General features: G+C 48.2%; 1 protein-coding gene across 6 annotated transcripts in view; it reads right to left on the minus strand.

Annotated features, from left to right (window-relative positions):
• Bap170 (Brahma associated protein 170kD) overlaps window positions 1-24805 on the minus strand; it is a 48809-nt gene that overhangs the window by 12999 nt on the left and 11005 nt on the right. For all 6 annotated transcript variants that reach the window (XM_071703540.1, XM_071703541.1, XM_071703538.1 and 3 more), the window contains exons 3-4: window positions 10322-10419; window positions 7381-7532 (exon numbers count right to left, since the gene is read on the minus strand). In XM_071703540.1, the coding sequence (XP_071559641.1) occupies window positions 7381-7532; window positions 10322-10419 (250 nt within the window). The remainder of the gene's footprint in view (window positions 1-7380; window positions 7533-10321; window positions 10420-24805) is intronic.

The raw sequence follows: 24805 nt of genomic DNA on the forward strand, positions 1-24805 counted from the left end.
AGGTCATGGCTGATTGATGCAACAAGAAAGCGGAGCTATGCATCGCGATACCGATGATCACGCACCGGATAACGTTCCGAGCCGTATACGACAAGTAGCCCCTCCCTTCCTCCCGTCTCTGTAAAATCTCGGCGCTTTTTCGAATTTCTGAATATAATTGGCAGAATTCTGGCTACTTCCCCAAAAGAGTTTCCCCGAGAGTTTCCGATATATATAGGTTTCAAAGAGAGCGATTGAAAGCGTTAGGAAATAAGGATCCAAAGAGATGCGGAGTGCCTCCTTCACGTTTCCGTTGTAGAGAAATTGCTCGTAACTCATTTATTTCCATTAGGATCGATTTGAACCATGATACTTGTCGATCCTTTGAGATGCTGCCCAGGACTCTCAAGGGGACGCCGGATTTTTAAAGATAAACTTGTAGCAATTCAAGTATATATAGAACTCTTTGTAGAACTCTTTGGGGAAGAGTCAGAACATGAAATTAAAATGTAGAAAATTGTTAACTTTAGAAGTTTCTCTCTTTCCATTCGCGTGGCTTTATTATCTAGAAAGAGAAAGATTGTAAGTAAAGTTCGAACGAGTAGAATTGTTGGTTCGAATAAAATTAATTTTTCGTTATTAATCCCTCAAATGGTTACATCTTGAATTTTACATATTTTTAAATGTATATGATAAAAAATATATATAATATAAATATCAAAATATTATTTTATTGCTCGTCTAACTGGCATAATGTAAAAAGTATGCACTACGTTTCGGCTCAAGGTTCGAGCCCTTCTCAAGTGCGGTCATGTGACGATTCGTTAGACGATTAGACCGCACTTGAGAAGGGCTCGAACCTTGAGCCGAAACGTAGTGCATACTTTTTGCATTGTGCCAGTTAGTCGAGCAATAAAATAATATTTTGGTTTAATCACTGGCGGATGAAGTTATTTTTTTATAATATAAATATCTGTTAAAATATGATTAAAAAATATATAGAATAATAATTAACGGCGGAAGGCCGGGTCGATAGGGATATGATTATCGGCCATCGCCGGGGTGTGCGAAACGCTTATCTGAGAAGCGGCGATATCTCGGGGCCGCGATATCGGGAATAGACAACTGATCCAGCGTCCGATTTCCATATAGCGGCTGGTTTATTCCGCCCGATGACAATCGTCTCGTCATTTTATTACCGCCGGACACGATCGCCGGCTTTAACGACGAGTAGTCGAGGACCGGATGTTGAGGAAGATAAAAATCACTCATCTATTAACGTTTCATGTTGCACGTCACGGACAATTATAACCGTGTGCACCGATAAGGTGATCGACTCCATTCCTGATGCACCACAAGTCCACAAGTAGGTTGTGCTCTCGGTCAAGGCTAACTTTCTACGAATGGCCGATACGTTCCACCAGCGCGGGACATGTGCTCGCTGGTGAAACATCGTGAAACTATTCCGATGCCTAATTCTGATTTTCTTCAGGGAATTACGGGAATTTCTAATGAGCGCAAGAACGAGCGCTCCACGTAATTCATCGTTCGTTGAAGTGCGCGCGATGCGAAATTTTCCGCCTGCAAACTTCTCGTAACTATCTGACCGTCGAAAATAGAAGGCCAGGAATAAACGACAACCGCTCGTGTTTGTTCGTCACACGATTTACGGCCTCCCTTATCTTAGATAATTCTTTTTAGGATTTTGGGATCAGCGATGAATCGTCTGTTATATTTATATATTTATCTATTAGCTTTGACGCCGAGATAAAAATATTCCTTTAAGGATCGCGTCTCTTTGAAGAACACGAAAATATGCGGAGCAAATATTTATAAGCGACAGAGTATCTCTACCTTCTACCTTTTGAAAACAGAAGCTCGCATGATCGGGCACACGACAATCGATTTTTTTTTTTAGATGGTGATTACCCGCGCCCGTATAATGACTCGGGAAGCGAATTAGTTTCCTTCGCCCGGGCGGAACTTCAGCTAGGAGCAACGAGAATTCCGAACGCGAGCGGAATATACGGGTTGTGTGTATGTACACGGCGCAACGTTATCGCGGATCGCAGTAATCTTTTCAGCCGCAAAACCGCGATCAATATCGCGTCCCAGGAGAAGTGTCGAGTTTCGCCGGAAACGGGGAGGGACACACACAAACCGGGAACCGGTAAGCACGATGGCAGGACGATGAAAGGAGGAGAAACACGGGAATGGGGGGAGGGGCGAGGGTAGAGAAAGAAGAGGAGGTTTCCAAAGAAGCCAGGGGCTCGTTAATAAAATCATGGCTCGTCAACGATGCTGCGAAGTGGCGAGTATCGATTTCAAGTTGAACACCTTGTTTCCGTGGCGTAATAAAGGGAGTGTTGCTTTTACGTAAGCGCGAGGAACAAAAGAGATAGCCTCATCGCATGAAAACGCATTATTTTTCTCTTCCCGCCCTTGCCTCCGACATATTTTATAATAATAATTTATAAATATGTTAACCGTGTTGGATAAAAGTCTCTTTTCCAGCTTGTAAATTATACCACCATCTCAGGCGTAAACATTTTCCGAGTTGCTGCCATTTTTTGCCGTCAATGTCTCTATATAGGTAAAAATTTATTCGAGCAATACGTGCTTCGGACATCAGTCGGTTTTATATTAAAAATGAACCGGCGTCTCTCTCTCTCTCTCTCTCTCTCTTACGCGAAAACGCTGAAATTTACGTCTATCTTGATAGACCGAAACGCGATTGATTCGCATTGACGGCGTGCGCTTACAAGCGAACGTTAACGGAGCTATTTGTAGCCCGCCGTTATGATAAAAGCAATATGCGGTCGACGCACTGTCATCCCAGCAACACTGTGTTTCCCAGCGTTTCAATCAATCCAGTTCTGCCGTCAGTATCAAACGGCTCTATGATTAAACACCGATAAATAAGGGATATAACGCGGGGCGCAGAGGCCTCCCCAATCGATTCCCACTTGTCGACCAACCATCGGGAGGCCGAGCGTTAACCGAGGTGTTACCGCCGGCACGCACCGTCGCGTTTGCCAATTAACAATTCCAAAAATTCGAACAATTAGAAACTTCGAAAGAAACGACATTTATAGAAACGGGTGAATCCCGTGCGGAGCACGAGCTGTTCCCCCAAGTAAATTGGACGCTCCTTAAATATGTCCGTGAGCCGGAACAATTTTCGATGCAAAATATCCGCGGGGGACGAGGGGGGAGGGGATGAAACGCGGTCCCCGCGCGTTAATTGGTGTCGCAGTCCGCTGACAAACGCGCTCGTAACGAGACGAAACGCGCTCGGTGCGGTGGAACGCGTCGATGGCACGCGGTGTGGCCGCCTGCCCCCCCCCCTCCCGCCACCGGTGCCCTCCGCAGACGTCGTCGCGTCAATCGTTGCGACACCTGTGCCCGCGACCACAGGTGGATCCACTCGGAGATCAGGGATCGTCTCGATCTCTGACTGATATTTACGTATACTCTGGCTTGTGCTCGTTAAATTGACAAAAATTATTTTGGCAACGTAATCAGAGCTGATACTATTTTCAGTTTTAATATCAAATTAATACGTTTCTCTCCTTCTTTGCTGTTGACTTTTAAATGCGACATTTACAACCGTTTCTTTCCACTTCGGATTCACAAATGTATCGCATCAAAATAATTAACAACATTAGTTTAATCGAAAACAATCTCGTTAATTCAATAATCAAGAGGTATTAATAAAACGAATAACATTTTATTGAGACAATAGCTAAGTAGCGTGTTTCGCTAATGCTGTTATTGAATTAATAAGATTGCTATTAATTTAAAAAATTATTTGCAGTATCTCCTTTACAGAAGTGCTCCGTTATTTTATCAATCCTGCATTATTTTGTATCTCGTTAATACTATTTGAATCATTATAGGGGAAATCGAACTATATGGCTCCAGGGGTATGTTGCTCACGTGGTATTTTTTTTAGTAGAGCTTAGAACTATTTTTTTATATTCACTGTTCCTCTCAAGATAAATACTAAAAAATAGGACAGTCACATGAGCAACGTACCCCTGGAGCCATATAGCTCCGGTCTCCCCTACACTACGTATTCTGTACGCTTTTAGTTGTTCAGGGGATATAAATCTCATGATTTTTATGACAGTCTAATCTCCTTGATGCCGAAATTTCGCAGTAACATCTGCAGATTGACGGTAACGACGCCGAGCTTGGTATTCAAAAGAGTACAAAGAGGAGTCGATAGTTTCTTCCTTTCTAAATGGCCATCCCTAATCTAGCAGACGACGAAGCGCGCACACATATACACACAAGAGCACAGCCGGGTTCGCGGGTGGGCTCTCTCTCTCTCTCTCTCGCTGGAATCGCGGCGGAACATCACGCAAGCGCGGCATTATGCCGGGACGATCAAGAACCGACGGAACACTTATCCCCGCAAACGCTTATTGATTGTGACGCGCGCCCCGTAGTGTCTCGCTCTCTCGCGCCGTCCATCTCTCCTGCTATCTCTCCCTCCCTCCCGCGCCCTTTCATCCCTCCGTCGACGCTTCTCCACCGTCACGCTTCTCGTGGCACGCACGTGACGGGAGACACCGTCAATCTTGGTGGTTAATTAAGATTTTAATCTAGATTTCGCGAAATCGCGCGCGCGACTCCTCTCGTTTTATCGTCCCCTTAACCGAGAACGATGATCCCCCGCGGGTAAAAGGACGGAAATTTAATTTAAAGAAATGCGAGATATGCGTATAAACGCGAATATACGCCGAGCGAGTTCGCGCGCGTCACGCGATTCTCGACACGTTCGAGCGATGGTCGCGTGTATCTCGCAGAAGAGACAGAAACTTTACGGTGTGTGCGTCAATCGAGTTCTCCCTCGATTAGCACCAAGAGTGCGTACATCAATTCCCTGCACTTACATTCTTCCCGGGTTTCCCGGATAAATTAATAAATGCGCGATGTTGCGCAATATCTCAACAGAAAATGGATAGATCTAAGTAAGCGAATAAGTGCGAATCGCTGACTCAGAATGTATCACGAAGTGACACATTGATCGTCAAACGTCGTCCTCCATCGCGATGACTAACACCGATCGAGAATGACAGCTTGAATGACTTGCATTTTCAGACCAGAGTTTTTTAATTGACGCGTCGATATATACGTCTCGATAATTAACGCGAAGGATGACACTTTTGTGAAGATTGACATGCCAAAAAAAAGCGTCAGTTTTCTCGACTTCAAAGATTACGATATAGCACGCGCGCATCACCGCGCGCGATCTAACGCGCGCGTCGACGGAACGGACGCGTATGATTAGGCGAACGATCGGCGGCATCAATGCGGCAGGGGGTGAATCGGAATGGGATACAGGAATAGCTTCCCGTTCGGGGCGCCTTTACTGCCCCAGTTCCGGCTGCTTCGCGCGGGGGAGGCGCAGTAACGGGGGAGGGGGCGTAAACGGGGCGCCGCGCCGGGACGCGACTTGCGCGCGGGAGCTCGCGGGGGTGTCGAGGTCGTCGCCGCCGCCGCCGCCGCCGCCGCCGCCGCCGCCGCAGCCGTCGCGCGCGACTAAGACCCCGACGAGCAAATTAACAATCGTTACGTACACGTAGATATCGGTAAGCGTCATTTTCACACCCCCTCCCGACAAGCGAGAGAGCCTCACGCGCCCCCGGGCGCTGCTGCGCGCTGGTAACTGGTAACGTTTTCCACCCCCCTTCTCCTTCTACCCCCGCGTCCCACTTTCCCCGTCGTCCGTCCGGCGGGTAACCCCAGAGCTTCTGTGCGGGCGGCCCGCTCGGCATCGCGAGCGAGGCTACCGCATGCGGCGTGTGCGCATGTGCGCCGAGTATAGACCCGCGCGTTCCGCCAGTCGACGGGCGAAACGCACCGGCGGCTCACATATATGCGGCTCTGCTCTATATATGTATACGGGCTGTCTCGGAAAAAACCATCCACATCCCTCTGACGATTCTCGGGAATCGGTCTTTCCCTGGTGGGAAAGAGACATCGGAGCACTGATGTCTTTCTCGAGATGCAAACGAGCGAGAAAGAGGGGTTTCTCGCGAGATATATGAACCTCGAAGAGCCATCAGACGACGAAACTAAATAACCCTCCAGCTAATCGAGAAATCTTAATCCAAACATGTGTTTATAAATTATAGAATATTAGAGGATTTTAATATATTCAAAGGGAATCTAATAAATTATTACTTTTTTCCAAAGGAAAAGCGACTCGAAGCCGGCGAAGGGACGCATAACGTCGGGCTGTCAGACACATTTGGGACACCCTGTATGGATGTTTGTCATTATTATAGCCCATTAAATTATCTTGCACACGCCGCTCGCGCGACCCCTCCCACGGCCTCCCCCCTCGACCCCACGGTGCACACGAATGCACTCGCGGCTCCCAGCCGGGCCGCGGACTCGCATGTGCGCCCTGCTCCGCTATCTATCTCCCTATATCCCTCTCCGGCTCGATAGCCCGCCACCGCTGTGCTGCTCTCCGAGCGGTAGCACGTCAATAACCCGTTGCCGCCTTGGCCGCAGCACAGCGCGTGTACGTGTGTATAACGTGCGTCTCGCGCGAAGACGGCGCGACCCGCCACGGGGGCACGATGGAAGGGAGGGATGTCCCGATTTAATTTATCTCCCCCATGCAGAGCGTCACGATCGGCAATCCCAGTGATATCCAGACGTTGATCGGAAAAATCCTCCAGTCAATTCTCATATATGACGTTGGAAATTTACCTGATCTATACAATATCGGTGGATCTAGACGTTGAATTTATCGTTGTCAAATCACCTCTCTTTTACGGTACATTTGCAAACGAGCACGGTCGTGCAAAATTCAGACATTTCTCGTGATAAATGAAAATGGATTCGAGAGGAAAAATCCGCGGTGGGAGCTCGCAAAGGGACTCGAAACGCGCGATATTTTTTACGCCCAGCGCTGCTGGGATGATGCGGAACGGACGAAAAATTCTGACAGCCGGAAATTGCTAACGTAGCGAATTATTGAACCGTGACTCGCACGTATGTACAAACAGAGAAAAAAGTAGAGAGGCAGAGTGAGAGAGAGAGAGAAAGAGAGAAAGGGAGAGAACGCTGCGTGCGCGCGCGACGCGACGATGAAAGAGCGACGAGGAGGAAAACAATGGAAAATGCATTCGAAAGTCGCCCAGCCGTGCGTACGTGTACGCGAAATGTATCGAGACGTGCGCACCCGGCATAAATTGGCAAAAGCGATTTATCGAAACTGCGGACGCGTTCGGCGGATTCATATATTTCGCGACAAACGCAATAAAAGGACGATATACTGCGTTCCGCTCGGATATACGCGGGATGATCTATTATCGAGGGGGAATTTCTTTGATGTAAAATTTCTACAAGTTTCAGCACCATGAATCACAAACTCACCTGCGATGTTGTGCTGATGATGGTTGTAAGTGAGAGGAACGGAGTGCAGTGCTCTGGCCGACCATTTCCGATGCCTGGAATCCTCATCGTCGTCGTCGGCCTGTTGACCGTCCTCGCCTAGGAAGTGGACTTTCTCGTACCTGTCCAGATACCTGGAACGCACGGCATCAAGGTGCTTTAGTGTTTACGCAAGTCTATAAGACTGCATTTTAATGTCGATCTTGATATTAAATAATAGACACATAATCGTAATTCTATTTTTTGACGACACTTAAAAATTAATCCTTTTCAAAGCTCAACAGACGATGCGAACGAAAACAAGGTGTTGATCGATTGCTTCTTCTAATTTAGAAACTGCGATACGAATAGGATAGTATTGTATTGTCGGAAGATTATGTCGCACAAGAAATGAATTGAGCAGATAGTCTCGGTGCGAAAACCAGCTAGATCAACTGGGTTCGACGGATTAACCGCAGCAGCTGAGAATTCACCTCGACTTCTCTTGGCTCGTCGGAATCGATCGGCGCTTCCGGAGAACCGGTCGACCCGCGGCGATATCAACACGTGGCGCGAAGTTCCATCTGGAGAACGCACAACTCAGAACGGCGCGAAGGCCGATCAAAGAAGCTCTTCGAAGCGACCGAGAGACCGACCGACCGACCGACCGGCGGCCGTCGAAAGTGCGACGAACTCGCGCGATGCTTGCAAACAGGGTAGATGCAAGAGATAACATGAGCGAGAAAGAGAGAGAAAGAGAGAGAGAGGGGGGAGAGTCATGAGACGTCGAGCGGGGGGAGAGAGAGAGAGAGGACATTGAGTCGTGGGTGGGCGAAAGAAAGTAGTGGGGGTAGGTGTAGCGGATCCATTCATGCAACCAACGTACAGCGCGGAAGGTGCAGGCGGCGGAGAGCAAGCAGTCCAGAGCCTGATTGGCCGTTGGCGGGTGCGGACTACTGAACACTACTCCGACTACTGCAGCAGCGGCGTGCTTCTGCTGCTTGCTGCCTGCCGCTGTTGCTGTACGCCGCACGCGTGTGCGGCGTACAGCAACGTGACGTTGACTACTAACGCGAAATAGCAGGCCGCGGGGGTGTCTGGCCGGAGACACGTGGTACGAAAGGACCTGCTTCTCTCGAGAGAGAGGGTGAGGCCTCGATCAATGATCGCAGGGCAAGTCGAACGAAAGATGCTTAACGCCAATCTTGGTTGAATAAAGAAAAATATAATAAACAAACTCTTTTTCTCTCTTTTTGCTGCACGTATAATTCGCGTTATAATCAAAATGAGCAGCGCTTACCTAATCCGGCTGATGGCGCAACCAAGCGCTTTACTATACGGTACGACGATATGCTCCGAGATACAAGAAGAGATGACAAACATTGATATATACTTCTACACAGGAGTACGGCGGGACAAGATATTTTGCGCGTGAGCAGACAGTTCCGGCTAGGAATCCCGGAGCTTCAAAAGTCGTCCTTTACCCTTTTATCGGTTTAATGTCACGGTTGATATCGGAAGATAATGTTATATCATCGAAAATATATTAAGAGCTTCCAGTTAAAATCAATAAGGAGACAAGTTTGCAAGAAGATAATAAGTACACTTATTACGGACCATTGAACCCTTTCACCGCGACAGAGTCGGCAATACGATATCGCCGTACGGGGCAAATCACGAGTATACACTTTATTACGAACGAAGTCTATATCTATTACTTTTTGTATTATGATGCAATTTTTTTTCTGTTCAAGTTAATTTAATCCGACAAACAACAATTAATAGCATAGAACATATTTGAAATTAAGATAACACGTCTATAGAAGTGTTTAAAAAATAATAATAATATTGACTAATAATTAATAATAATAATTACATATAATTATATATAATTCCCGAGGCTCCTCTCTACTTCCACATACAGTTGATAGAAATAAAATGTAGTACATGACATATAATTATATACATATAATCACACGTTACTTATTACATTTTATTTGTATCAACTGTACGTGGAAGTGGTCTCGATGGACGGCCACTATAACAGTTATTCGTACCTAGAGATAGAGCTGCGGAAGGGCGTTAAGAGCGAAAGGGTTGAATCTATGAAACTGAACCGATTAGAATTGTACAAAGTTCAATCCGCGTGCAAGAAACTAAGACTTCCAAGCTCCATTTGCGGCTCGCGGCGCAAGTTCGAGCGCGAAAAACGCGGTAGCGCACCGGTAAGGAGAGCCGGAGACTTGGTGGCGCGTCCGCGCTTGTCAGCCACGCGCGCCGCTAACAAGATTGCAGGGCTCGCTTCTCTCGAGGGAGAGAGAACGGGAGCGCGAGCGAGAGAGAAAGAGAGGGAGAGAGAGTGAGTTAAGGGTGGGAGGGAGAGGAAAGCGAGACTCAGGAACCACGTGGTGGCTCTCGTCAGCGAGGCCGGGGCATGAATGAACGAACGTACGTAGTACGCGATACGGAAAATGGTGGTGGGGCGTAGGGACCAATGCCGATACGCGCGGTGTGTTGGCCGTGCGGCAAAACGCTGCTACTCCCTGCCTCTTGCAGACGCTCGCGGACTGCCAGACGCAATGGAACATTGTAGCGAGCGCGACGTGACGCGCCGCGCCGCGCCGGCCGCGCCGCGCCGCCTCGAGTAGGCCGCCGACGCGCGACGCCGGTACTTAAAGGGGCCCAATTCTTCGGCGATCGGGGGCCCGATCGGGCGAGCCGCGTCTTTCATCGGACCTCGCGAAGTACCTGCACCTGCGAATGATTGATCGGAGTCAGTGGTTCTCGTATGAGAGGAAAAATTCGAGAGACGACTCTAAATATTCACCTTGTTCCGTTCTGTTTGTAGCGATCTTGGATAGCTCTGGTTTCTCGCGAGGAGGAAGTGTTCTTAAAATGTATCGATGTGTTCGATAGTATATCAGATTTAAAAGGCTAAACTTACCGAAGATAAATTTGTTTAAGGCCGACTCCGCTGTTGATGCAACCGCCGGGCAGGTGAAATTGTTCGCACAACGACGCCCACTCATTTCTGGTATTGACCTGTAATGAATAAGAAAAGGCGTGTGAGGATTATTCATGGACATGAGAATATCCGCGAATGGAGTTGCAGCTTGTGAAATTAATCGCGTTCGATGGAACGCTACACCCGTACTGTTATTTATAACGCATCAGCGCTCCATCCGTTATATTTAAGCTCAGGCACTTCGGAATTGGGAATAATTTAAGGAAATCCGTATTTACTTTTGCCGGCGCCGAGATTTTTGTGACCCCGTTTCCCGCCGATCTCTATTTACAGACAATTTGTAAGAAAAAGAGATTCGAAGTTTCATAAACTATTAAAAAGAGAGTCTGCGTCGCTGTTCTCGCTCTCATTCCTCGCGAGATCTCTCCCCTTGGAGATATCTCGAGAACTCCCGGTAGCGGCGGCACGCGAGATAAAACGTAGCGTAGCGGGACATAAATTTCTGCGGACGACTGAAAAAATAAACGACGGTTCTCGGGTTACGTGCAGAGGAGGTCTATGCGCGAATACACAACAGCTCTGCTCCGGAAGCCGCGGTCCTAATTTCAATAATGGATCCCTTTCATCGATTTGTACACATCGATTTTCTCGAAACTAAGAGTTTACATCGGCAATGCCCGAGTAATGAGCGAAAGACAAGAATCGATCCAAAATTTTACGAAAATGAGGAAAAAACAAGATTGCAAATGTTCGTCAAGGAATCCGTCATTAAAATTGAAATACATTAACAAGTTTCTTTTAATTACATTCGCGGCACGGCGGAATCATCGAAAGGTGTGTTCACGAGTAAGTCAAGATTCACATTTCGCGATGAAAATAAATGTTTACCGCATTCGTGTTTATTTCCGTGAATTACGCATGCGGAAGGAATCCACATTTCGCTGTTTCCTCTTTATACACTAAACACGCGATCATAAAGTTTACGGTTCGCCCGTTAATGGAAACATTGTAAGAGATAAAATTGCGAATTTCACACTGTTTTAAATCCTTATCCTTCAAATACATGTAAGTAAAGGCACCCTCGCTCTCAGTTAATCGCTTAATGGATTCATGATGATCTCATTTATTCTGAATGCGACAAAGAACACGCCTATAATAAAACAGTTGTAAATGCCTAATTAATGTGAATTTATGTTTTTTAGAGATAAATCTGGTGCAAAATCAGTCGTTCGTCATTCAACAAACGATAATATCATTGAGGCAGCGATTATAATATTGAAAAACAGAACGACGATTTTGCACAAATGTCGAACGCATCAAAATGTTAGCGGAAGAGAAAACGGTTGCAAGTAAAAGCCTCATTCAGAGGAGTTTTTCCCGGCGATGCGCGAATCCGGAACCAATTCTCCGCGCGCGCGGGACCTGGCACGTGGTTCTGCGGGCGTGACACGTGGCCACGCGATGTAGAATCGTCGTCGGCGGCAGTCCTGCGCTCTCAAAGTGCGCTCTAAGCGGCGACGGAAGAGGAGGAAGAGGAGGAACAGAAGGAGGAGAAGGAGGAGAGAGCGGTTGGGGGCGGCGCAGGAGTCGTGGTTCGTAAAATCAGCGACGGCCGAGCATACTGGGTCAGTGCTCCCTGGATCGGCGCCCGTGTCTTCGCTCTATTCTGGTCGCCGTCGCCGTCGTCGCCGTCGCGACGCCTCGTCAACGAATCGCGGGAACGTGGCGCCGCGCCGTGGACGACCGCAAGCGCCCGGTCGAGGAGCGCGTTGCTCGGTAACCGGGTAATAATAGTTGACGAGAGACAGGACACGCGACCTGCGCGTATTTTAAGAATGCGGATGCAAAATGTCAATAATGCAGTATTGCCACGAGGATATTGAGCCTGCACGAGTTCCTGTCGAGGCGAGAACTTTACGGTCGACGCCGAGCATCCGTGTTCCTGCGACGCCACGCAACGAGAAGAATATTTGGGCTCGAATGTAGCTTACATTATGCTAATTTAAAATGTCAAGCGGGGCGCAAGTAGAATCAGACACATTAATCGTACTCAGCGCGATTGCGACATTTAAGAAGCGTGTGTTCTCTTCCTTATATAAGCGATTACGTAGTTCAACTCCGCTTCTTCAGTACATAGTTCGACTCGCAAAGAATGGGAGTAATCGATGAGTCATAGAGTGTCCGTGAACGTGGGCGCACCAAACAAGAATCTTTCTAACTTGTCATCTTTCTGTGCGCGAAAAAAGTATATTATATGAAGCATGCTAACGAGTTCTCATCTTACTATCGCCGTTAAAATCGCGAAGAAACCGATCTCGGTGCTGCGAAACTTCACCAGCTGCACGAAACGGAATGAACGATCGAGCGCGTCGGATATGAACGCGGTCGATCGCCCTCCGTCGATCCGATCGTGAACCGATCTCACTGTCCAAGGACCAGAGATCTCGAGGACGAAACGTGCATGTGCACGCGCTCGGAGACGGCGCGTCCTTTCCCGCCTAAGTTCGATCTACCGGGTGGGCGCGATTAGGCCGGTACCATCGCCGTCGCCACGAGGTCGTGTAATCGCGCGACTTTGCTCGACCTTGATGCAGCAATGCGAACGGCACGGGACGGCGCGGCCGCGACGCGACGCATGCGCGGCGCGGTGCCGTTCCTCGGGAGCGTCGAACGACGTATCCCACGTGGTTCGACCGGGTACCGAGGCACACTGCATGATGAAAGTGTCTTCGGCACCACGTGGTCGTTGGGGTAGGACATGGTCCCTCTCTCTCCCTCCCTCCCTCTCTTTTGCATGCCCGCGCTCTCTCTCTCTCTCCCGCCCCCTCCTCTCTCGCGGGCTCGCTCGCTCGCTCGCTCGCGCTCTCTCCCCCCACTCCTTCTCGCCAAACACACGCTGCCGCAACACGCGCTGCGCCTATGACTCTCCCGCGTCTTCCGCTTCTTCTTCTAGCGCGCACCTGCAGTGGGGTACGAGGGGGAAATTTGTAACGGCCGGCCGTCGATTTCGGCGACTTCGACCCTCGGGGATGCGGCTCCGTCCGCGCGAATCAACGCCTCACCGATCGCGCGTTAGTCGCTCTTCCCCAGCTTTTACTCCAGTGAGATACTTTCATATTTTCCTTTTCCTTCTTTCCTATCAATCTCGCGAGGGAATTTAATCCGCGGGATCGACGAAGTGTCAAGCGAGATTAAGTTCAGGTAGGAGCTACTCCCGGGGGAACTCGAGCTCGTCTCGTCGCTCCAACTTGTTGGAGCGATTCGTCATCGCGTTAGGTCGCGGAGGAAGGAATTAATTCTGATACTCTTCTCTTACGTAAGGAAATCCTCGCTCGGCAACAGAATTTATATGTGGCTCACCTCGCCGTCGTGTTCCACGCGCGTTAACATCGCCGGCGATAGCTAATGCATAAACACAATGCGGCGCGAACCGCCGCGCGATTGTAAAGCGTGTGCCATTAGAATTCCGAACGGCGGCGTTTCCTTAAGTGACGTTGGTAATACTAATCGGCTTCTTGTTAAAGTAGCATCTTTCGGAAATTTGGAAAGTTTGGAGGCTCATCTGCAATCATGACAATGCTAATTCCTGACTGGTTTCGAAAAGAATCCTTGATGACCAAGCGCGAAAAAATGCGAGATGCCAAGGTCTTGCCTGTTTCAAGTTTCCGTGAAATATATGGAATTTAGTAATATTTTTACTTCGATCAAATCGTTTCGAATCTTAATAATCTTCCATGAAACTCATCTATCTCCCTATCCAAAAATCTTAAGAAAAAGAAAGGTACTTGCGAGGAGGGGGGGGGGGTACGTATTAAGAATATCAAGAATTTTAGGACTTTTTGGGGAAAGAACTTTATCAATTATATTAACATTCTAAAAATGAGATGCCATAATCTTTTCCAAGGGATTAACAATTGTGATGTATCACCGCGGAAACCGCCGCTCGTCGATTATGCACACACTTTTGTAATAAAGCTCGTTGCTCGTAGCTGATTACGGCGAGAATCGCGACGGTATCGATGGAAGCGGAGGAACAATGGGCTGATTATCGCGATTGAATACGCTAAACCGAGGCTTTCGTCGCTCCGATAAGATCTCGCAGAATACGATATCCCACCTCTTTAACGGAATTAACACCTGATATCTACACGTGATATTATTGAATATTGTAAAAATTTGTTAATCTAATACTTTCCGACGAGTAACATCGTTACGCCGAGGGAAATGCAGTCGTAATAATGTTTTTATTCTCATCTCATTACCTCTTCGCGAGTTCTCAGTAAAGGAACAGAATCAATACAAATAGCGTTTAACGAAATGTCGTAATTAACAATGTTACACTTGTCAATTCGAGAAGGCCGGCTGGAGCGCGTAACTCGAGAATTCCATCCTTTTCCAACAGCAGGGTTTCATTACGCGAAACCGGATTACCACTCTAGCAATGTAAATGGATTCTCCTTTAATGAGATCGGCACGATATCGTATAAATCGTTAATTACATTCACTCTGGAAGTGCATGTTCATTAACGCGTTTGTATATAAAACTCACCTTTTCACCTGTCAAGATTTCATAAAAAATATATGTTAAGTTGAATGAGTCGCGTATTTCGAGGCTTGCTATCCGTAAAAACTGCATGAAGACACGACGATGCTTCACGAATGCATTTATCAGTGTCGATTGTCTCTTGATCGCCGACTATTATTTTTGAAATATCGTTCTATTTTATTTCATTGCATCTCTACGACACATCGGCGGAATCGCAGCGACGGGAATCCCGTGGCATTCAAGGTGCTAATTTAGGAGAATGCTGCCTATTCAGCCGTTGCGACAGTCACGTTAACGATCGCGGAACGAGAAGCGGTCGCGAATATGACGAATCGCTTCGAAAGAAGCGGCGCTCTGTCGCAAGACATCCGCGTCTCGTCAACGCCCGGTCTTCGACGGCTGCTGCGCCCTGCGGAAGCGAACCGGAGTCGGTGGACTCGCTCGCGGCGGAAGAGTCGCAGCGCGTGTCACGTGGGTTCGCAGGCCCACGGCTGGCGGCGACTGACAGTTCCCAGTCAGCTGATCGTCCACACCAGGGACGGGGAGAGGGGACTCGAGGGGACAGCAGCGGTAGCAGCAGTAGTAGCAGCGGTAGTAGTAGCAGCAGCAGCAGCAGCAGCGGTAGGAGGAGGAGGAGGGAGGTGGTAGTAGTGGATAGGGTGGGAGGGGGGGGGCGCGAAATCTAAAAGGGAAGGAGGGCGGAGGGGTTGGCGACGCGCAGTCTGCCGCCGCTGCCGACGTCGTCGTCGTCATCGTCGGCGGCGGCGGCGGCGGCGGTGGCGGTGGCGGTGGCGGTGGCGGTGGCGGTGGCGGTGGCGGTGACGATAGCGGCGGCGGTGGCGGCGGCAGGATCAGCTGATCGGCGGAGGTGTGCTGGTGACTGACTGACTGTGAACTGTGAATGAACGCGCGGGGAACGGGCGAAGAAGTCTTCGCGTGCGTACTCACGTGCGGCGTGAGCGCACGACGGACGGCGGGGGGAGAAGACCCCGGGGCCGGGGGTCGAGGACGGGCGGGAGAGCAAGGGGTGTGCGGACACGGAGGGAGGAGGAGGAGGAGGAGGAGGAGGAGGAGGGCGCCGGGCGGCGAGAGAGCGCGGCGCGTGTCCGCCTGGCTGTGCGCCCGAGCACTCGCGAGGAAACACGAGAGCGTCTGGTTCCTCGCGCGTGCGGAAGCGCGTCGGGGAAGTCGCTCGGTCGGCCCGCCGCGGTCTGAAGTCAGTGTCCGTGCGATGCACGTGTCGCAACGCCCCGGCTCTTACGATGTACTCTCCTGGAAGAGCCTTCTCGCGAAAGCGGCGGTTTGTGTTCGGCGAGTTCGACGGCAACTCGCCAGGTCGTCGATCGATACGAGTTGGCGACTTGTAGCTCGTAAAACTGATCCCGATACACGTTGCGTAATTGGCTTGATAACGAGAGTCGTTACGGATCATCTTCGTCTACTTTTGCGAAGTTATAACGATATATTTTCCACGAAGGCGTACCCGATTGACTCGACAGTGCCGTTATTTATCTCTCCATGAAGTGAAGAAATATTACGTTCGCCGTGCGAGAGAGAGAGAGAGAGAGAGAAAGAGAGAGACGCGGTTACGAAAAAGGGGACTCCCTCGGTTTAGCTTCCACTGAAGAGCGACGGATTTGCTCCGACAAAGAGCCTTCATTGTGCCGCGACGTGCTTGTGCGCCAGGCAGGTTTACATGCTTGAAATGCATCTTATGGTCCGCGTGCATCCTTCAGAGGTGCGGATGATGAACGATGCACCGTGCATTCTCGTTCTCGCGCGAGAGAGCCGAGCTCGCTCGGTTATTTCGTGCGGCATGGCACATTGAAAGTTCATATTTTTTATCTCGCTGAGAAATTACGCCATCAACATACGTGGCCCGATATATTCAAGGCATTATTCCTTTCTCGATCCCTCTCCTCAACAATAACTTATAAAATTCCTTTGCAGTCACAAGTCGCATGTTGACTCGCGCCTGTATCGGCAATTACGGTTTTCTGCGTTGGCAAACGCTGCCTCGTATCAGCGAGCCGCGATAAAACGTCTCGTTGTTGTTGGTGTCGTGCGACATACGACGGGGTCGTCGGAGCGCCGAGTATCGATCTGGCCATAAAACGGGCAATCTTTTATCGCGCGCGTTGATGCATATCGTAATATCGCGAATGTCCCCGTAAATTCAAGCAGCGCAGAGGACCTCGCGTATTTTATCCTACGATTACGACATAATTTAAACTTTCCATTAAAAAAACTCACGCTTAATGACCTGCACGGTTGATCGTCGAATTTGCCTCGTTATCAATGCTCGCATAGACGCAGATATGTCGCTCGCGCGCCGCAGTCTCGTTTCGTCGACGTAACATACGAGTTACGTAAACGAGACGGTCGTTAAGACGGTTAAGACTCGGGGCGGAAATTCGCGGCGTATCTTTTACGGCGCGATTAGAAACACGGTCTTCGGCAAACTGTTTTTTATCCGAGTGTAACGCCGTACGGCGTACTTGAATTTGCTTTGAGTCATCCGGCGGCCTCGAGCGCGAAAATACACACGTTGGATGACCGGATTTTTTTTATGCGCAAACTTTACGCCTGCGCGTGCGGCCGGATGTTACGATATGGAACACGGCAAGAGAAAAGAAAGAGAGGATTTATTTCGTGCTTCAGGCAAAATTCTATTGGGTCATTACGCGTCGCGCATGAATGCACACGATAAAGAGAAAAGCGGGAGCACCGGAGGATATACGAGAAGATATAAAATGAAGAGAGATTTTTACGCGAATTTAAATTTTTTACAAAAACTGAGATTGTTGCAAATGTTAATGGCACTTCTGAGATATCCCGAATACATGTCGACATTAGTATGCTTTTACAGCTCGTATGACACGCGGGGAGGAAAAGGCGTGGGCCGATAAATCGACTTACAAATTCATCCGGCGATCGAGCGGCCGATTCGCGGAACGATTCGATTTCGCCGTGATCGTCGATATGCGCGTCTTTGCATATTTATCGGCGGTTTCGTGTCATTTTCTAACGCCGAAGCACAAGTGGTACCGTAGAAAGGCGGACGTTTTCACAGCGACGATAAACCAATATACGTTTTACGTGTTTTCGCCTGGCGATCTTTTCGCCAATGCCGTCGATGCCGTCACCTCTCAATTAGAATTCTAACGCAGAGACGCGATAAAGGTTACACGTGCCGTTCGCGACGTCGCGCGTCGGTCGTTCAGCGGAAATCTGTACTCCTCATTATCTTCGGCGTGTATACGTAAGCGCTCGCAGGAAATTCGCGATGGGAAACCGCTGTGTATTATTTGCGCGGAATGCAAATCACGATCCTCCGCGACTAGCACATCTGTGAGCGCATCTCAAAAGCATCCTGACATTTTTTCACGCGTTTACCTATATTTCCCGCTGCCGCGACCAGGTAAATTTCGCGTTCTGCCGCGTGTCACTCTATGATTTAGTCGACAATACGTATTATCTTCGGGCACGCGAACGCTATTTCGCGGCTCTCGGGAAAGCGGTCGCAAGCACGCGCAAACGGAGCCATATCGCTTAATGCCGAGGTAACGTCGTAACTGCGATTTTGTCTCGCAATTATCAGTCGTGGAACTTAATTCCTCTCTTTTTGTAAATTATTGCGTGTAAGCACCTCGTATCACGTATGTAGATACTTTTTAACATATTAACCCATTGCACTCATTGGGGCGACAGTGTGGTCTATAGTGGTAGAGCGCCAGACTCGTAATCTGAGGAACCAGGTTCGAGTCCACTACTAGAGCCATGGAAAGTTTTTTCCGAAAGCTGCGCCCTCCGTGCAAGATAGGGCTCTTGTGCGGAGCAAACTGGGCTCCGTCTTTCGGAAAGAGACGTTAAGCCGTTGGTCCAAAGGGTTTTAAGTGAGAGGAGAAGGGTAGTATTGGATGAGAATTGAATAATAAAGGGTTGGGAACGTCCCTACAAAACGCCTTGCTCCCCTGAGGGGAGTCAATAAACGTATTTATATTATATATAAATTTCATCACATAATTCTTGAATGTCAGAAAATTATGGTGAATTTGTCGGTTAATCCAAATAGTTTACAAAGGTTTCTCAACGACCACGGTGGTTCGTTTATATTTACTATTTTACCAAGTCCGAATCCATTGTCCAAGTCGAGCATCACATTTCATTCCAGCAACTCGAATGTCGAGTTACATTTGACATGGATATTTCTAAGAGTTTATCGTATTTTTTTGTGTTTTTAATCTTTAAATACGACGACATAGCATAATAAACCCCAGTGTTTTCAGAAATGAAGGGCTTCTATTTAATTATCGAGTTGCTGGAACTAAATGTTGAATTTATTGCAGGGTGCAAAAGATTGAAATATTTTCGCGACTTTTCTCAATGCAGTCTGTAACAACAAACGGAAAAAAATAACGTTCGCGAATAACGTTCGAATCCGTAGACGTTCGTGGATCATCATCTTGTTGATGCGTTGATGCGGCCGTTCTTTATTGCCTCAATTATTCGCGTTGGTTCTCCTTTGTTAATGACAGGTTCGAATAAGACGGCCGTTACGGCGAAGGAGCTGAGTATACGTTATATCAGGCATCCGCATTATATCGCTAAGTGGCGTACCAGTGGCGCGTTACGTGTGAACGGCGACGTAAAAGCCGCCGCCGCGCCGGATGGAAAACGCACAGTGCGAAACGCAACTCTGCATCTCGAGAGAGAAGAGAGGGAGTTGAAGAAAATTATGCTGCGTCTCTCTCTTTCGCGAGACGTACGGCCGTAGAATATAAATGAGCGATATCTTGAAGAATTTGGAGGTCGCGTCGCGTCTCTCTCTCTCCCTCTCTCTCGAGGGCGGCTGTAACGTCGCGGAACAGAAGAGTTTAGTTAATTATAATTAGCGTTGAGTGGACGCGGTTGTGTGATGGCTGAAACCGGCCTGCACGGTATTAGAAACGAGCGTGACTCGGTTCGCAAGAATCAAGACACACGTCGCGTACTTAATCGCGCGAGCAGGAAGATAATAATATTTCGATCCAAGTAACGCGGGAGGGGGCTCCGGTTTTTATTTCTGGGACGAGCACACTCGCGAATCGCCAGCTCGATATATCGCCGGGGCGTTAAAAAGGGCGAACGCGCGCAAAGAGGAATCGTATACGGGTAGGGGTTTTTATTTACGTCGCGTAATTATCGCCGCGCCCGTCATAAAAATGTCCACTTTGACGACGGCTAATAAAGATCCCGGGTTTATGCCGCGCGTCTCTCGCTCACTCTATTCTTTCTCTCTTTGCCGCGACGCTACATAATATAACCGGACGTTAGATTTAACGCGCGCGCGCGGCTTCCAGTCGACACACCGGGGTCCGAGGTTACTTACAAGTCACCATCGTCTCTCCGCTGTGCATTTAACCTTTCTGAAGCATCTTTCTTCGGTAAATAAAGCATCTTTCTTCGTCAAACAAAAGCCGTCTAGCCGTCCCCTGCGAGCGATAAACGAAATCTCCGAAATCACCGAAGAGAAAGCACGAACAAAATGGCTTAAAAAACTGTCAATGATAAACTTATCGATAACATAATGTTTAAATATCTTACATTTTACAGTTACGAACATTTTGAATAAAAGCATACGTTGTTAACTTTTAGAAAACTCTCACAGGGTTTCTTTTTAAATCACAAAAATTTCGCTCTTAGGAAAAAATAGATATATGTTTAACATATATAATTGAATGTAAAATATGATACTAATTTCGAGACGTTACAACATCTCGCGACCCTATATGGATAGAATCTTCTTAAATTTTAATGAATTACTATAAATAGTACATTTATAGATTTTGCAATTATAAATTATGTAATTAAAAATGATAGGTAGATTTTTGCACATAAGCATCGATTTGATATCGATGACAGGTTTTTCAGATAACTATGAATTTGAGGTCATAAAAAATTACAAAATTAAAAATAGCGAATCTAATATGACGGAGCTGAATAATCGCAAAATGTGGGTTATTGCTTTCTATGAAGATTTCTGATGCAGCTGATTCTGAATATAACTTGAAAATTATATCACTAAATTGACTTGTCGATTGTCAGATATGTCATATTCAGAATGTGTTACATTAGTTACTAATTGCATTCATGTATGAAAAATAGATAAATTATATATGCAGAATGTTTCGTAAAGACTGCCGCAACGCTTAAGCTAGCAGATTTCTGAGATTATTTTGAATTATAAATTCTCATACCGCAAAATATCAAGGCTGTAAATAGTTTTATAAGCATTTAAAGTTAACGAACCAGGTCGCCTAAAATTCGTGCATTTAAATGTGATACAATATATAATGCTAAAGGCGAAAACTACTTTTCTTGTAAATATCAGTAGAAGCAATTTAAATTTTACAATACTTTGGTTAGCCATTATTTTAAAGTCTGTAACGTTAATCTCAGATTTGTAATTAGCTTCCTCAAAATTCTCAACTACCGAATTTTCTGTTAATTACAAAAATACCTCTTTTTTATTGTCAGAGACGTTATGATATAACATCTCTGCGGTCCTGTTAAATGACATCGCTATCGATTTCCCTAGATAACTTTGCAAATTTAAGACACATATAAATCAATTAATCGTACATGCAGTATGCAATTAACGCTGAAGATCTCGATTCCCGTAGCGCTTGGAAGCTCTCGGTAGCTCTCAAAAGGTATGTCGTGCCACCGTTAATATTACCGTTGACGTTTACGACCAAAATGGCCGGGCGAGTCGCATCTCTCGGATATTTAAGTAAACGAATCGCGTCGCCACGCTGGTCGGCAGTACATCTGCGAGAACATGCGGGTGCCACGTTGTTACGTAGCCGGTCCGTACACGGCTGTCGCGAAACACAATGGGTGCACACACTCTTTTTCCTGTCCCGGGTTCGTGGCTTACGTTGCGTAACGTAAACTAATCTACGCGAGCGAGTTATCGCCGCGCGTCGCCGGAGTTAAATTATTACGGTGTGCTCGTCGCCGCGCGCGCGCGCGCGACTAGTCTATTAAAATCATCATTACGAAGCGTACAAAATGCGACGAAATTACCCGCGAGACCCGTTCAATTTCACAAAATTACGCTCCTGTAAAAACAATTACAAAAGAAACTGCAAAGAATTTCTCTAGGAATTCAAAATGTTTAGGATTAGAAATAGAGACCGAAAATCGCGCGCGACACCGTCGCGGCGTCGGCGTCGTTCCGGACCGGTGTGCTCGAACTGATAAAAATTCAATCGCGCCTGTAATCACGTCATCGCGCGACCATGTTTCGAAAGTATACGAGAGAAAGAGTTCCGCGAAATATGCGCGCGTCGTAAACGGCCGGCCGCGGCCGCGGCCGCGGCCGGGCCGGGGAGAGATGGCCCAGCGATGTACGGACTACGGAGAGCAAAGAGGAAAAGGTGCAGTGACCTCCAAGTGCTGCAGCTCGTGCCCGAGTGATGGCTTACCAACTGGTACCGTCGGCCAAGGCCATTAATACCAATGTCTTTTGCGCGACGGAGGCGGCGGGCAGCACGCGAAAGAGAAGGAGGAAGGATCGAGAGGATCTCGCGCGCGCGCGCGCGCCCGGGTTTTAGGTGCCTTGTCGATGGGAATTGTCGGAATTCGTAATTAACCCACGCGATTCGACCGGCGAATCCTAATAGGAATCCGCGAAGAGACTCGAGTCGCACGGACTTGCAAGCAAAGAAAAATAATACTGTTAAATTCGCACAGAGTCAAATTATACTCAATTTGAGTTGTTTTTAACTATTCCTATAGGTCGCCGCTGCTCCTAAAAATACGTCGTTAATTTGACTGAAACAGCGAAGTTACTGTTTTATGTTGAAATAATAAATTTCAATATAAATAATAAAAATAACAAAATGTTGCTTAACTCAAGGTATTGATTTAAATTTCAGCCTTTAATTAATATTGAACAGGAAACCGGTAATTCCTCTTCTCGACTAGATTCTATCATAAATATATATACTTGTCAGAATATTTTCAGAAAAATAAAATGCGTTTTTTATTTGACTGTAAGATTAATCGTGGACTGGTCGAGAGGTGACGACGTGCTCGTTAACAATGTACCTTGTCAACCTCAACCAGATATTCCTGTATGTGTTCCGCGTCGTTAACGAATTTATATAACGAATGCACGATATTGAACTTTTGCAGAACGAACGTTGGATTCGCAACGCTGATCCTTTTTTTGCGACGTATCATCGGAAATAAAAAATGTGCAATAATTAAAGGTAAACAGAATGCGAAAGCAAACAGTAGCGGAGCGGACTGCCTCGTTGACGAAGTATACGAACGATAGAGGGAGAGAAATCAAGAGAGAGAGAGAGGGAGAGGGAGAGCGAAAGAGATACTGTCGATCGTTAGGATCGGTTAACCAAGGCTGCTACACGGTTGGCGCAACGAGTATACTTTTATCGGCGAACGTAAAGCAAACCGCCGAGTTCTTCCCCCGCGGCCGCAAGAAGTAAAAACGCGCCAAACACGGTCATGCGGCGAGACAGCGGCCGCGGCGGTGCGGCGGAGAGCGCAGCGTGTCGAAAGAGACGGTAAAAAGCCACACGAATGTACTCCGACCCTCGCGACAGGGGAAAATTCCGAAGCTATGCGACCCGCGGTGACATCAGGTGCGTTAAGATCGACGCTAGATACAGGGTGAACCGCGAATTGTGGCGCTTAGCAACGAAACGCGACGCCTTAAAAGTACAGATGACTCAAATGGTTTTTTTTTCTTTTTTTCAAGTTAAGTCATTCTACGGGCATGTAAAAGGTATTTCTCGAAACGTTCGAGATTCGTCTGAAAGCGCGACACAATCGGTATACCGAGTGACCACCTGTATTCGAGTCGGGAGTCGGGCTTTCGCGAGCAAGAGGAACAACGATCGCTCCGACGCCGCGGCGACGCGCACGGTCCGCTCCCTGGCGCGGCGCGGCGCGGCGCGGCGCGGCGGCACGATTTCCTTGGCCGGTCTATCGTCCGTCTCGCTCCTTCCTCGACTAACGGTGTATGCGTGTCTCGCAACCGTAAGGCAAGCGCGCGCGGCGTCAGGCCATCTCTATTTATCTCGGCGGCGGGAGAGATAGCGACGTTGCCGGTGCCCGGCGCGGCGCGCGGCGCGCGGCGCCTCCGCGCGCGAACGCACGCTCTCTCGGAAGCGGAGCCCGAGTCGAGCCGAGCGGAGCCGAGAGACCGGAGCGGCGCGGCGCGGCGCGACGCGGCAACGTCGCACGAACGCGGCAGAACGCGCCTCTCCTTACGACTTTCCTCTCTCGCTCGCTCGCTCTTTCTTTCTTTCTTTCTTTCTTTCTCCCTTTTCTCACGCTCTGCCGCGGGTTCTCTCGCTCTCCTCGAGAGCTGCTGCTCGCGGTGCCTCGACCGCGCGCGGCCTCACGCGCGGCGCGCTCGTCAAGGTGTTAGTAGGTGTCGTTACCTACAATTAACAGGCGAGCGAAAAGAAATACGGTTGCCAGGCCGACGAATCGCGCGACCCTCCGCACGGGAGACGCGCCGCGCCGTCGAACATATGGGGGCCGGAGAAGGATGAGGTTAGGCAACGAGCTGCTCCAAAGTATCGGACAAAGGAAAGGCTGTCCCAAGGAGCAGGCTTATCGTTATTAGGGCAAATAGCATTCGGCATCATTAAAAAAAAAAGACTTCCAGGGGAAGCATAAGTCGCCTAATGCATTCTTAGACCTATGCATTCGTACGATTTCATAAATTTTCAAGTTAATATCAATTCGTTAATACGTATAAAAAGCGCCTGTAGGTGTTTCGCGAACACATTCCTCCGCGGTGCGCGGGCATCTGCTCGAAATAATTCAAAGGGGGGCAGGAACATCTCGGACTCGTCACGATCGTCGCGAGGCGAGATGGCACGTCGGCGCCGTCC

Source organism: Temnothorax nylanderi, unplaced genomic scaffold, assembly GCF_030848795.1.
Source record: "Temnothorax nylanderi isolate EJ_2023f unplaced genomic scaffold, tnyl_v1.0 TNYL_tig0035_pilon, whole genome shotgun sequence".
Taxonomy (NCBI): domain Eukaryota; kingdom Metazoa; phylum Arthropoda; class Insecta; order Hymenoptera; family Formicidae; genus Temnothorax; species Temnothorax nylanderi.